Source organism: Amphiura filiformis, chromosome 7, assembly GCF_039555335.1.
Source record: "Amphiura filiformis chromosome 7, Afil_fr2py, whole genome shotgun sequence".
Lineage (NCBI taxonomy): Eukaryota > Metazoa > Echinodermata > Ophiuroidea > Amphilepidida > Amphiuridae > Amphiura > Amphiura filiformis.
In genome coordinates this window covers 69,179,305-69,194,954 of record NC_092634.1, presented here as the reverse complement: position 1 = coordinate 69,194,954, position 15,650 = coordinate 69,179,305, and the positions used below count along the sequence as shown (strand labels likewise).

Genomic DNA, 15,650 nt, shown 5'->3' with positions numbered 1-15,650 from the left:
AAATGAACAAAAATTGCACACAGGATAAATTCAATACTCTTCTTTAAACACTGGTCAGTAACCAGACAGTTGTCCAACTGACACAACAGCAAAATGCACTGACACGCAACACCTTCCTGGACCACATTCACAGCGCAACAGATTTCTTTGGCTGGGTTCCAGTTATTCGCCTGTACATGAACAAAAATTACACATAGGATTACTTCAATACTCTACTCTAAACACATGTGAGTAACCAAGCAGTTGTCCAACTGACACAACAGTAATATGCACTGACACAGAACAGCTTCCGGGATCACATTCACAGGCGAATAATTGGAACCCAGCCAAATAAATCTGTTGCGCTGTGAATGTGGTCCAGGAAGGTGTTGCATGTCAGTGCATTTTAGAGTATTGAAGTAATCCTGTGTTCAATTTTTGTTCATTTTATGGAGAGGATTTTAAGATATGACCTTGTGAAAAATTATAAGTTTCTTTTTTGAGGCCAGTTTACTTGTATGTGTAATACTTTCTATACACTTTTTTGATGTTTTAGCTTGGTGAAAACCGACTGCAATTTGTCCGGTGGGCCACGGTGTTATTTCTTATAAAATTGAATTAAACTGAATATGTCTCTCTATATTTTCAGATGTACCAACTACCCCATGATATATGATTTATTTATTTTTGAACAAAGGAATCCATGATGTCTGCATGTAGTGCGCCAAAATTCAAAATAATTTAAACATCTAAGTGCCATTTTGACTGCAAATTTTTGTTATGTTTACACACATTTTTCTGGCGTTAACAACATACCGAATGCACCTTGACTGCGTTGTAATCACAATATTTCTCTATAATCCTCAGTACTCGGGGAGCTAGGACCACTTTCTGTGCACCCCCCACAGGACCAAACCAAACCAACTTTTTTAGGTTCCTGAGATGACCCCAAAACATAATCAGGATGTTTCCAAAAATATAAACTGGCCCCAAGGGGGGTAAAAGGTCATCGAACTTTGCATAAGGTCAACATTTTAAACTTGATCAAATTGTATTAAAAACCATTCCAATGTATTTCCCTAGTCACAAGGATTCAGAAAATGTATAGTTTGACATATCTAGGACGTATTGTTCTCAAGTAATAAACAAAAAGGTCAAAGGTCACGTTTTTGCCTCTATAGGGGTCGATTTGGTTTATATGTTTGGGAACATCCTGATTATGTTTTAGGGTCATCTTAGGAACCTAAAAAAATTGGTTTGGTTTGGTCCTGTGGGGGTGCACCCTAAGCGGTTCTAGCTCCCCCATTATAGAGCCAGCCAAATAAATTTAACATGCTTTTTAGTAGATGGAGTGTTTAATTTTTGCCCCTGTCGGGTTTTTTTTTTTTGGGGGGTCTCAGCGTGGCAGACAAAATTATTTGAATTCGGCATACCCAAATTAATCAAACAATTTGGCTGCCAGCTTTTACACGAACTTGCCGCTTCATGCTTAAATAAGCACCCATTTCCAAAATAGAACTAGTCTATTTCTCCAAATTAGTAGACCTACAGCTGTGATTGGAATGAATAGCATGACAATGACACATTTAGTTTTGACTTGTAAGACTACAAAATAATTTCTTGAGTTCTTACTGTGTTTACTTGCAAAGTAAAAGCAGAGAGGGTGTGAGGGGGGTGTTGAGTGTGTGGGGTTGTGTGGGAGGGGGTACATGTTATCATTCAGCATTTTTGGCACTGATACGGCTTCAAATTTGATTGCAGCGGGACTTGAGATGCCTACAGGAGCAACTTACGACAGTAGATTATAAGAAATAAGCAACTTACGACAGTAGATTATAAGAAATGAGCAACTTACGACAGTAGATTATAAGAAATGAGCAACTTACGACAGTAGATTATAAGAAATGAGCAACTTACGACAGTAGATTATAAGAAATGAGCAACTTACGACAGTAGATTATAAGAAATGAGCAACTTACGACAGTAGATTATAAGAAATGAGCAACTTACGACAGTAGATTATAGGAAATGAGCAACTTACGACAGTAGATTATAAGAAATGAGCAACATACGACAGTAGATTATAAGAAATGAGCAACTTACGACAGTAGATTATAAGAAATGAGCAACTTACGACAGTAGATTATAAGAAATGAGCAACTTACGACAGTAGATTATAAGAAATGAGCAACTTACGACAGTAGATTATAAGAAATGAGCAACTTACGACAGTAGATTATAAGAAATGAATTTCATCAGTCAATGGTTACATAGTTATATAGTTTATTATTTTCTTTTTACCAACAATGAAATAATATCAGTATTAACCTCAAAAAGTGTTTATGTCCATTTTAAGCCAAAATAATGAAAAAAAAACCCGAAAAACCCCGCACTATATCATGATATACTATATCTTGGAGAGAAAAACTAAACCAACAAACCTAAAAACCCGACAAACGACAAGACACTCATTATATAAACGGTTCCAGCACACAGTTGTGATACAGTCTAGAGAAAGAATGTGGCTATTTGTTTGGTTAAAAACAGATATTGTTTTAAATTTTGGGATTAAGGCAAGTGACCCTTATGGTGAGTAAAAGATGTTGTACATTGTCGATAAAAGAGCTTATAAATAAAATCAAGGACAGTAAGATATAGGTATTTACATTCCAAGCGGAAACGCTTTTCAGAAACATATCACTCTTTTTACAGCAATCGCTGAAACATAAACATGCAATTCCAGAGCGATCTGTAAAAAAACGTTAATGACTATAAACTCTAGACACCAAATAAATGTTTACATTGTGTCAGATCTACTATAAATGATATAATGATAACTATAACTACAACGATAATTAGCCCCTAATAATGGCTTTCATTTTAAACGCAAGTTGTTAAACTGAGATTTATACTTTTTGAGAAATGAATGAATTTCTCGAAACACTTTTCGGAGAACACTAATTTAATGGTCAGATTTTTAAACCACCTCAACTTCGTGAAATTTTTTGCACTCATCAAGTCCGGAAGTGGATACAGGAGTGGGTTTCGCATTACCAGATTTGGGTAATGTATGTAAGCCAGTATAAAGATCAGTAATCAATAGGCCTCCGTTAAAAGGGCGATGCTGTACGCTGCAAGATAATTTGACCCGACATATGTGTCCGACACCTCCGTAGCGCTGTTCGTTTTGAAGTCGTATCGGCTTATCACTTGATTATCGTTGTCTTTGCTCCAAGCGAAATATAGAGCATCATCTTCCTCTGCAGCTGTATGAAATTAAAAAAAAACATAGTTAGGTGTAGATAATAGATATGCACATATGAACATACACATTCAAGAAATCACCCCAGGTGTCATCAGTTTAAGTCTAACTCGGATATTACCCGAAACACTCAACAGTTTCATGACTGAAGAGGTTCATCAGGTCTGTTGATTATACAGCTATTTAAAGTTCTTTGTAAAGACCATGTAAGGGCGGAAAGCATAAACAGCTCTCCATTGAAAAACACCATAAAGTAAACTTTTTTCACAGGGCTTTTAAAAAAAAAAAAAATTCGGGTCCATTTAAAACATGCTAATATCAAAGAAAACTAAGTTCCAAAGGACACCACATTGCCCCAAGTAGTCGTATAGCTGTACCGGAATTCAATCACCTTTACACGTTTGGCGCATTGATTTGATATAATACGTCCGTAAGCTAAATACAGATTTGTTCCATATCTACCACATAATAATAATAATAATAATAATAATGATGATGATGATGATGATGATGATGATGATGATGATGATGATGATGATGATGATGATGATGATGATGATGATGATGATGATGATAATGAATGATAATAATAATAATAATAATAATAATAATAATAATAATAATAAAACAACACTAATAATAAGAACTTTTTAGACTGCGACAAGTCTAAACTAAAAAAAATTGTTTATTAGTTCAACACACTGTATTTTGTTTCTAGAAAAGTTGACTTAATTTTGTCCAGAATGAAAGTGCACAGTGTTCAGAGGTGATGTTTGGATAAGCTATTTCCAATGTGCATACGTAGGCCTATTACATATATAGAAATAGATATAAAATGTAGATAAAAAGCAGATAGGAAAAAAAATAATGTACCAGTTATGTCCACCCATACCTAAACAAACACTAATATGCCAAAATTCAAACCAGCAATCAATGTCTAGCTGTACCCCATAGCTCTGATTTTTAAATGTAATGTCATAAAAGACATCATTTGTTGAAATCAGTTGAATGGAACTTAAATATTCTAATGGAATGCACGATATATTAGCAGGCAATCCCCCTAAAAAACCGAGTAGCGGTAGCGAGTAGTACCGGGGGCGTGGGGTGACCTTTCCCAAAGTTCCTTTGCCTTTGTGGATAGAGTTCCATTATATTATTATGGAACTCAAAATTACAGTGAGTGTTTTTGCCATATGTATGATATTTTGTTTTAGTTTTATATCAATCGTATTCATGATATTTCTCAACCATGTCAACTACATAATTATAGTAGTCACACTGCTATTTATGATAGTCTTGTTCAATATAATGTTTTTGATAGGCCTGGATACTTCATGTTTTATACTTCTATGTACCATTTATCTGTGTCTATGGACAGTTGTCCAGATGATGCCCATGATGTCTGCTCGTACATGATACATGATGATATGAATGATCGTTTTGATACATTCTATGCTCGTTTTGATACAATATATGCTCGTTTTGATACAATATTTCAATCCATGTCCATGACCATGGAAGTTTATTCTGATGATATGTGATGATATACTAGTATATGCTCGTTTTGATACAAATCTTTATTCCATGTCTATAGACAGTTGTTTAGATGATGTTTGCTCATACATACATGATGATATATGATCGTTTTGATACAATATTTCAATCAAATTTCATGTTCAAATATTATCCAGGTCTCTATATCAAGAGAACTTCTGCTGTTTTGAACGTCAGAACTGGTAATCGTACCACATTAATTATGACTTATTTATGCATGTTATCAATTATCCAGGCAGGGGATTGTCATCCCAATCCTGGGCCTCCAAAATTCCCTTGCTTTATATGTGAAAAGGCATGCAAGTGGGGTCAAATGGCCATCGCCTGTGACCAATGTGATAAGTGGTATCACATCCACTGCATAGGCATGCATTCTGTCATATATGACAATTTTGACAGTAAGGAAACTTGGTATTGCTGCCATTGCGGCATTCCCAACTTTGCCTCTTCTCTGTTCAACAGTGAGATTAGACTGTCTCATTCTAGCACTACATGTAGTACAGGTTCAAACCTGGATACTAACACCTCCAGATTAGGCTCGGTAGGTTCTGAAGATTCTTTCGAATCTCCACTTGCCTCCTCGTCACCAAATAAACCTAGTACCAAAAAGACTAGCACCCATATTAGCCCTTCTGATTTTTTGAAAGTCTTGGTTGTTAACTTTCAAAGTGTAGACCCTAAGAAAGCCGAGCTAGCTGTCTGCATTGAGATTGAACAACCGGATGTTATCATTGGCACCGAAACGTGGCTCAATGATTCGGTGTGTAATAGTTCGTTCCTTCCCAGTGGCTATACAGCGGTGAGGAAGGATCGTCATATTAATCCAAGTACTGGTGTTGCTCATGGAGGTGTCATGATCGCATTTAAGGATAACCTGGTAGCCAGTCACAGGTGTGACCTCGATACAGAGAGGGAAATCGTTTGGCTCCAAGTAGACCTTATAGGCTCTAAACCACTCGTGATCGGTGCCTTTTACAGGCCACAGACCACAGGCGCTGCGTATCTTGACAAGCTGCGGGAATCTATCAACAAACTTGACATCCAGAAACATAGCAATATTTGGATCGGTGGAGATTTCAACCTCTCGGACATTAATTGGCCTGACCTATGCGTCATTGCAGGAGGTAAATTCTCTGGTCTTTGTCAGTCACTGATCGATATTGTTAATGATTTTGGACTTGAGCAGTTGGTATTGAAACCCACTAGACTTGAAAACATTCTTGATATTTTAATGACATCCAATCCCTCGCTTGTGGAAAAATGTACCTACATACCCAGCATGAGTGACCATGATGCCATTCCCGTGATCACCATCAACACCAGGGCCAAAAAGAACAAATGTAAACCACATTGTATAAGAAAGCGGATGTTGAAGGTCTTCTGAATGAGATCAAGGAGATGAGTAGTGATTTTGTGAAGAAAAACATCTGTGAGACCACTGAAAACCTCTGGGCTGAATTCAAGGAACGCGTTTTGCTGGCTGTCAACAACAACGTCCCTTCGAAGATGGTCTCCGGGAACATACGTTCTCCGTGGATAAACCAGAATCTCAAGAGGAAATACAAGCAGAAGCAACGTGCTTTCAACTCAATGAGGAAAAATCCTACCCTGAAACGGAAGCTGCCTTCAAGGAAATTAGAAGTGAGATCAAGAAAAAGTAAAGGAAATTCATACAAGACACTACCTTAGAATCATCAAAACAATTTTATAGTTACATCAAGTCCATGAAAACTGACAACAGTGGCATTCAGGCTTTGAGAGATGGACATCAGCTAGTGTCGGACAACAAAGGAAAGGCACAATTGCTCAACACCTGTTTCCATTCTGTCTTCACCGAGGAACCGCCTGGTGTGGTACCGGAACCACCGTCCTGGGATCACGACATCCCAAGCATCCCTGAGATAGAGATTAAGGAGGAAGGCGTTCAGAAGCTATTACAAGATCTCAAGATCAACAAAGCAGCTGGAAATGATGGAATAACACCATGGATTCTTAAAACAACTGCTGAGGTCATAGCCCCTGCTCTTACCGTAATCTTCAGATCATCTTTAGAAACAGGGAAGCTTCCTAAGGACTGGCTCCAGGCTAACATCAGCCCGATCTTCAAGAAAGGAGACAAATCTCATCCCTTGAATTATAGACCGGTTAGCCTTACATCCATATGTTGCAAACTCATGGAACATATTATACATTCTACAGTCATGAATCATCTTGATCACCATAATCTCCTCTGCCAGGAACAACATGGATTCCGGAAACGTCATTCTTGTGAATCACACCTTATTAACACCATGCATGATTTGACTTCCGCTGCTGATACCAACAGAAATGGAATACCTTCAAATGGCTTCAATTCGTCGGTCGCAACACATAGTGGCGTATAGCCATTTTCCAAATTTTCCGTTTCACATAGTGGCGTATAGCTTTAGAGCTAGCTAATATCCTATAATAGTTATTCCGTGTATACTATTAAAGATACAGTTTAATAGTTTGAACCTTGAACTTTAATTTTAAATGGAATCGGGCTACTGAGAGATAACAGTGGAGGAGTATCGACTCCGTTACTAGTAGCATATCCTTCAAAAACGTTTTGCTCGGAGACGTATTTTGCCCTTCACGTACGCCACTATGTGTTGCGACCGACGAATTGAGCCTTTGTGTTGTAAAAAGTGATGGGGAACATTTCCGTTAGACAACCCCTTGCATATGGATAAAATTAAACAAGTCGCTTTGTTGCTTATGCTTTGGACACCCGACACTCTGTTTTAATATAAATTGTCACAATAATAGTGAAAACTTGTCCACGGATGCCTTCAATTGGTCCTTCATTTCACCAATTTGTGGCTCTTTGAAACTAAAATTGTACAAAACAATTAGTGCTAAAATGGTCCACCCCTTAACACATCCCAGCTAACAATTTTACGTTGTTAAAACGTCGTCTAAAAGTTATATAAAGTGGAATAAACGTAACATATGGACGTTGTAAGTACGTAAATCTGTGAACTCGTATTCGTGTAATGACAACGTTATTCACGGACGTTAATGTAACGTCATTTTGACGTTGTTTCGACGTCAAGTTGTGAACGTCGAAACAACGTCACTACGACGTTACAGCTACGTCCGATAATAACGTTATCACAACGCGAATACGAGTTCACAAATTAACGTAATTTTGACGTCCGTAGATTACGTTGTATCGAGGTCAGACCCTGACATTTATACGGCGTTGTAATTACGTGCTTTATACGTCGAAACAATGTCATAAATTTGCGTACTAACGACGTCCGTAGATGACGTTGTATCTGGGTCAGTTCATTGATTATGATATTATATTAACATCCGGCAACAATGATGCTCAATTCCAAAAAGGGAGAGCTTGTGAAAATTCAAGTTAAGAACTTCAGGAATAGAAGTCTTTACTCTGAGTTTCACGCCTAAAAACAAATCGTCAGACGACACGATAGAGACATTTTGGCTGGACAACCATCTCCTTGTAATGGAAGAATTTACATTCCATGGTTTCAACATCCAAACTATTCCATGTCGTTTCAGATACGTACTTTTGTAACGTTTCTGAACGTATTATTCAAACGTTGTCACCAGGTCTGGTCAAACACATTGCATCAACGTCGAAACAACGTCATTACAACGTCATAATGACGTTATATTAACGTGCAAAAGTCAACGTCGAAAATAACGTAGTCACAACACGAATACGAGTTCACAGATTTACGTATTTACAACGTAGATGAAAACCTAAGTGTTACGTCCGCGAATGTCGTGAATACGTAGTGTGTTAGCTGGGATCCCCGTGCGTGGCGCAAGCGCGACGTAATGGCCGATTGGCGGTCATTTCTTATAACATTGCCCTCTTCAATGTTCTAGATGCGGTATACACATAGATATAGATAAGAATATGGATACAGATCTAGATCTAGATCTAGATAATAGATACAGATATATCCGTAAATAAACAAAATAATACAATTATAATGAAAGACAAAGATATAAAGACTAGTTTGCGTCTGACGTCACTGTCAATCAAATTCTCTATGATCCTTGATTGGTTAATTAGCGCGTAAAAGGAAGGTCGATTTATATGGTGCTGATCGGAAAAAAGGAATAGCAGTGAATGACGAAAAAGTACGTACTTTTACAAGGCAAAAAGCAACTTTTCTAGGCATTGTTGACATGGTGCCTTCGCGAAAGAAAGTTTCCTAGTATAAAGACCTAACTTTTGAGATGGTTTGTATGTTTGAAGGTGCAAAATTAACAATAAGGCGCCCGGTTTTACCGCCGTGTTCAGCAACTCATATCATCACGACACTTGTAAACAAACCGTGCTCGACTTTGATTGACAGATGACGTCAGACGCAAACTAGTCTTTTTATCTTTGTCTTTCATTATAGACGTAGAATTACCTCCGGCGTCATAGACCAACCCATCGATATTTCTCGCAGATGTTACTATAGTCACTTCGTATGGATCGTCCAGATGAAGTTTTCGGATATCACGCGTTCCAAAAGCCGAACCCGTCTGATAATATATTGTCATATACATGTATCTATAAATGGAAACAATACAAAAACACTATTAAGTACCAAAAGCTGTGCCATAAAACGCTTGGCTCCCCCTGTACCACCCCATCTGAGTCTTGCCAAATAATGTTTGCCCAACCCTATTACACCAATTTTGTTCTAAATTGATATTACTTTAACGGTTTACTGAACCTACGCATGAAGGACTAAAAGCTCTAAATCAATTCTAATGTGCATTTTGCATTGGTACGGTTTTATGCCACAATTATTGTTCTGTTCTACCTCTGACTCATTTAAGCTTCAAAATTGCAATTTTTTCCACGCTTCGCATTTGTTCTGGTAAAGTCATTTGCATTGAAGACCAAAAATGGGACAACTGGGGCAAATGATCAATACGCTGTATAGTACAATACTATTGTATTAAATAGCGTTTTTGCCTTTGTTTAAGTATGTATAGATCTACTGAGCACTCACGCAACAAACAAAGAAGCTTATCACCACATCACCAAAATGCACTATGCTTTTGCAAAACAGCCTGAAACCTTTGTTCCTGCTGCATGCAAGTTCACATTGAACATATACGCGAAGAAGAGCTTTACCGCAGCAATTCTACAGCGACTTTGGTTTTGTATGGTATTTATGAGTATCTGGTGATCTTCATATACTCATTACAAATGTACGACAAAATAGGGTAATGGAATTTGAAATGAAATATGGCAACAAGTCATTTTTTGATACGGATATCAACATAGCTTCTCTTTTGCAACCTTCAGCACGTAAATTTCGGAAGGCTATTGTAACATAACAATAGGGTAGATCCTGATAGATGTACATGATATGTTATGGTTTGGTCTGGCTGAAAAAGGTCAAATGTCACATAACATAAGTGGCACGTACAGCACATGTTGTATTCTGGGATGCCGTGAAAATCTTCTTAGGCAGTGGCCTAACTAGGGGAGCATGGGGGAGGAGTCAACGTGCCCCGGGCGCCACCCTTAGAGGGTGCCAAATTGACCAATTAAGCATCAATTATGCGCCCCTCCAAGCGATGAAAGTCAAAATTTTAAAGACAGCTATTCAACTTCTATAACCAAAATTAATTAGTGGTAAGCCTTATTTGTCTACAATTTCGAGCACTCCGCGCGCAATTGATTCAAGAATGGGGGGGGCACCTATGTTTCAGATGGACATTTTCTTTTGAAAAGACCATACATAATTATAATACATACAAATATTTCGTATAGCCCCCTCACAAAAACTAGTGCATTGCATACGTAATTGCATTTCGTGCAAATTTTATTACACAATTTGTCGCCGTTCTTTTTTTATGGACACTTTAATTTCACATGTAAAGTCTATGGAGATTAATATTAGACAAGCCTGGAAAGGGCGCTATAGTCTTATTTTAGCCCGTTTTAAGCACTTAAATAAAGAACGGCAACAAATTGTGTAATAAAGTTTGCACAAAATGATACTTGAGCAAGTACAAATATAATTAAATAACTTCTGGAGAGGGAGCTATAGCTAAAACAAAAAAATGTCCTATACCTTAGTGGTTAGGAGAAACAAAGATGGGGGGGGGCATTATGTATCCTGGGCGCCACAACCCTGCGCCACTGCCCGCGTCTACGGGTGAGGGGGGTGGGGCGCCAATTTTGTTTCTTGCCAGGGGCGCTACCAACCCTAGTTACGCCACTTTTCTTAGGGCAGTATCTTATCTAGCAAAGTCCGGCCCTTATTCTATGATACATGTTTAAGGAAAACATAAAAAAAATTCTCACCGTCCATGTATGGCTGTGCTAAGAACGCGGCCTGGTGAGGCTATCTTTTGCAAAGTAGTAGATGGATCTGCGGCGGTCAGGTCTACTTTGAAGACATCACCAGCATAATTACAGAAGTAGAGTGTGTCGCCTGCCTCATCTAGGGTGACGTGCTCTACATAATCTGTTCATCAAAATAATATAAAATGTTACTTTAGTAGCGGCAGTTGGGATTGATCTTTACTTTCCACATAGGCCAGCATGCTTTAATACCATTTTAGCCTAGCTTGATCATTGATTCTCGCTATTCACAATAAAGGTCGACATCCATGTCCGCGCAATACGAATATTACCATGCAGGAACACGTGACAATATTTTTTAGTTTGTCAATATAACGGTATTACACGCAAATCGATAGAGAAAAAAATTAATTGTGCACATTTCAAATTACATTATTAAGTATTATTGAGTATCGATTCGCGTGTAACACCTTTATTTTGACAAACTAAAAAATATTGTCACGTGTTCCTATGTAATAGCATGGTAATATTCGTATTGCGCGGACTTGGATGTCGACCTTTTCCCATGATACATCACGATTACATCGCATACCGCTGGCGGCGCCCTTAATATTGTGAATAGCGAGAATTGAATGACCCTGAGCCTGGTCGACGTCCATTGCGTTTCAAACGTTTTGATAAACACTGATGTCCAATCACCGAAATGTAGTTAGGGTTTAGAGTGAGAGCATGAAAATAGTATTTCCATAGATTTAGCGTTAGGGTCATGGTTAGATTATGGATAGGGCTAGGGATATGATTAGGATCAAACCTTATTCCGGCTATTGGAAATACGCGACTTTGCTTAAATTATGTGGAATTAAGGAATCGGATAGCAATGTTTGCACAGTATTTCTTTTTTTTCTTATTGTGGGACATGCTTGACATGGGAGCACATCAGACACATTGAATTGCATTCTGAATACGAGGAATGTCCTTCTGAAATCTGAAATTCGCGATATAATACACAATGTTTAAAGTAACTTGTATAAATCTAATTATATGTAGCTGGGGTGAAAGTCACATGAAAGTTTTGAACCTTAATAGTGAGGTATATAGGCCTTTTCCCATAAACACCGAGAAATGTAGGTCTTTTGGGGAAAATCTTCAGTATCGAATTATCGGGTCCTTCACATAGTTTACAACAGGCCAAGGAAGGAAAATACGGCAGGCCGACTCCAGAAATCCAGAACTAAGGGGATATGATCTGATCAGCGACTCTAAGGATTCAGAGGACGAAGAAGTTCCGTTGATTGAAGAGAGTTCAGAAGAGGACTCGTAAAAAAAATAATAACAAAGGCCCACCAGGATCATATATAGCATTTCATTATGTAAAGATAATCCATTAAAGTATCTTAAGTGGCGTCATTTTGATTTTAAGCTTACGGCAGCCATTTTGGATCTTCAAATTGACAATATTCTTGCCTTGCTGAACAATTAAAATCAAAACGACACCAACGTTACTCAAATGTTAAAGTGATCAATAACATAATAACACAGCATTTTAGCTGCAATTTTGGATTTGCAAGCACATGGCAGCTATTTTGATTTTCTTAAATGAGGTTTAGTATGCTCGTTGTGCATGTTGTGTCCAAATAGTGGAAATTTAATGACAATCATAAGAATATATTGTGTAAACATTTATATTTAAAACAATTTGGTTCAGAGGGTCATTTTGGACGCCATTTTGGATTTTTGGACATACGGCAGCTATTTGTGAATTTGAACATTATCGGAATCGGTTTGTAATGCTTGAAAACATATAAATAGACACCAAATATACCTATTTGACCAGAGAGTGCTTAAAAACACATTTTGACCCCTAAAATGGGAGCACCCCGCAAAAAGGCATTTTGGGCACATTTTTTCAAAAAGGCCCACTGGGATCGTGTTCCTCGGAAAATTTGGTCTAGAATCGACTTCAAACATAACGTGAATACCATTTCCCAATTGCGCTTGGCTGAGAGGGTAACTATATATATCATCAGACTTTTAAATATCAAATTTTAATAATTTGCCATAAAATTTGTATCATATCGCGAATTAAAAAAAATAATTAATATCAGAAGGACATTACTCGTATTCAGAATGCAATTGGGTCTTCATCTTTATCTTGATATTAAAGGGGCATTTCGTGATCCACAGCCTCATACCCCCACTTTTCCCAAAAAAAGTTGAGATTTTTACACCACTGGATACCTCTGGCTACATAATGTTTATGTACCAAATATTTCTTGCAGATTAATTCGTTTAGCAAAAATATCGTTAAATTTGAATTTCGTTCTGGTGCACCAGAACGAAATTACAACACATTGTCTATGGAGCAGTGTAATACACATAATCATGCATAACTCGCAAACGCAAAATCGGAATCAACTGAAATTTTGGAAATAAGCTTTTTTTCGTGGATATCTACTGAAAAATGTCATAAAAAGAGGATGCTAGGATCACGAAATCCTCCTTTAATGCTGAGCATAGTATTCTTACCTTCTCCAGAATCTTTTGGAATGACCAGTTCTGAGGTCCCTGTTGCTTCACAGTACTTCATTACTGAATCTTTATAAAACTCATCAAAGTAAATACAACCCTTTGAATCATCGACGGCAATTGAACGAACTGACGACCAATAATGGTATCCAAACACTTCGGTGAAGGCAAGAGTATCTGTATCTGCAGGTGCCTTGAAAACTTTAATATAATCAGTGGAAGTATCTTTCAGGTCACAAACGACATACACTGTTACGGTTGTATGAAAGATTAAAAAGATTAACCATGTTATTAGAAATTGAGCATTAAAAAAAGGAAATGAGATGGATTATAAGCTAGAAAAGAAACAAATTTGGAACTAGCCCAGCTCCTCGAATACCAAGCGAAACGAGGGATATCTTATCCCAGCAAACAGGATAGTTTTAAATAGGTTGGGGTTTGGATTCAGTAATGATATTTGAATAACATACTTATTATATATTCAGGTATATTTATTAAAAACACTCAAATAGCAGCCAATATTGGGTTATATAATGGTCATGGAACGTTTTAAAAAGTTTTGTTTGAAAACACACTACAACCCTATTTTTGAAAATGTTTTGAAAATGTTATTGTCAAATATTTTGCAAACATTTTTTGTCAAATATTTTGCCAACACTGAAGTAACATTATATTAGAATATTTGTAACAATTAAGGTACTATATAATGTTTTTGAATGTTACGAACATTTTTTATAAGTAACCTGACATTTAAAGGGTTTCTGGCAACATTTTCTAATCTTTTGAGAACGTTCTGTGTTTGCTGGGTAATCATAGTAATCATAGAGGTATTATAGATGATATTGGATTCATGATTATACTTTTAATTATACTAATTCGGTACATAGTTTACATGACAACAACATAAAAAAACACAGGGTGATTATAAAGATCAACCAAACACTGTGTCAAAACGGCGACATCACGTGATAATCAGCTGTTTACTTGAAGGTAGATAAAATAATAGAAGACCGGATTAAAAAGACTAGTTTGCGTCTAACGTCAGGGCAATGGCGCGGCGTGATAGGTTGCTGACCTCCGCAGTACGGCATTTTTGGTCTGATTGACAGGACGTCATACGCAAACTAGTCTTTTTTTAAATTCTGTCTTCAATTATATTCAGTTTTAAGATTCATGATCTTGAATAAATTTAAACGTGATATACTGCGTCAAAAAAGTATCCTTACACTTGGAAGAAAAATCCTGATTTTAAAACTAAACAATATTTGGGTATATTTATTTGTTTAAAATATAGATGCACTATCTAATCCGGCACATTGTGACACCCCAGTTTTAAAAGTGAAGAAGTGAAGAAGTTTGAAGAGCAGTGAATGGCTAGTTTATGCGTGCCTTTAATTTAAAACAAAAGGAACAAAGAAAACTGAAACAAAAGAACTGACACATAAAATGAAAGTTATAAAAAATACAGGGAAGTAAAAACTGAAATAAAAACTGCTTTATTAAAAGCTTCATTTAAGAAACTGTGTTGTATCTTTGTTGCGTTATTTGTTGGTTTTGAAATTGAGATTTTTTCCAAGTGTAAGGATACTTCTTGGCGCAGTATTTTAACTGGGTGATGTAACTTACCATCTTCGGCATATCCGCTACCAAGGCATGCCAAACCAACGATTGCTAAGATCTGTAAAAGCCCCATAGTGAAGCCCACCGATGTTCTTTTCAAGTTAGTCTGAAAAGAGTATCAGAGATTCAAGTTTGATTATATATACATGTACCACATTAAAGACTGTGCACTAAAATGCGAAATGGCGGTGTTTGTGCTCAAATATTGAGAAAGCAAAACAAAAAAACCAACAAAAAAAAACCAACAAAAAAAACAATACAAAAACAAAAACCGGACTCCGACTCATAATCGGAAAAGTGTGGGTTTATAGTCCCGGCAACGCCATTGTGTTGTGCCCTTGAGTAAGGCGTGTAAGGTGTATAAATGGGTACCGGCATTCTTAAATCCTA

General features: G+C 37.1%; 1 protein-coding gene across 1 annotated transcript; it reads right to left on the bottom strand.

Moving 5' to 3' along the window:
• Nucleotides 1-2,286: 2,286 nt before the first annotated feature.
• Nucleotides 2,287-15,360, bottom strand: LOC140157545 (uncharacterized). The gene is made up of 5 exons (XM_072180776.1): nt 15,267-15,360; nt 13,641-13,889; nt 11,115-11,277; nt 9,217-9,359; nt 2,287-3,245 (listed from the first exon to the last, which is right to left on the bottom strand). Exons 1-5 carry the CDS (start codon nt 15,331-15,333, stop codon nt 3,076-3,078), a joined length of 792 nt encoding a protein of 263 aa, XP_072036877.1. The 5' UTR covers nt 15,334-15,360; the 3' UTR covers nt 2,287-3,075.
• Nucleotides 15,361-15,650: the final 290 nt, after the last annotated feature.

Coding starts and splice junctions, on each gene's coding strand:
- LOC140157545 (XM_072180776.1), bottom strand. CDS start 15,333: ATGGGGCTTTTACAGATCTTAGCAATCGTTGGTTTGGCATGCCTTGGT. Junction 11,278..13,640: donor TCCAAAAGATTCTGGAGAAG/GTAAGAATACTA, acceptor TTTGATGAACAG/ATTATGTAGAGCACGTCACC. Junction 9,360..11,114: donor AGCACAGCCATACATGGACG/GTGAGAATTTTT, acceptor TTCCATTTATAG/ATACATGTATATGACAATAT.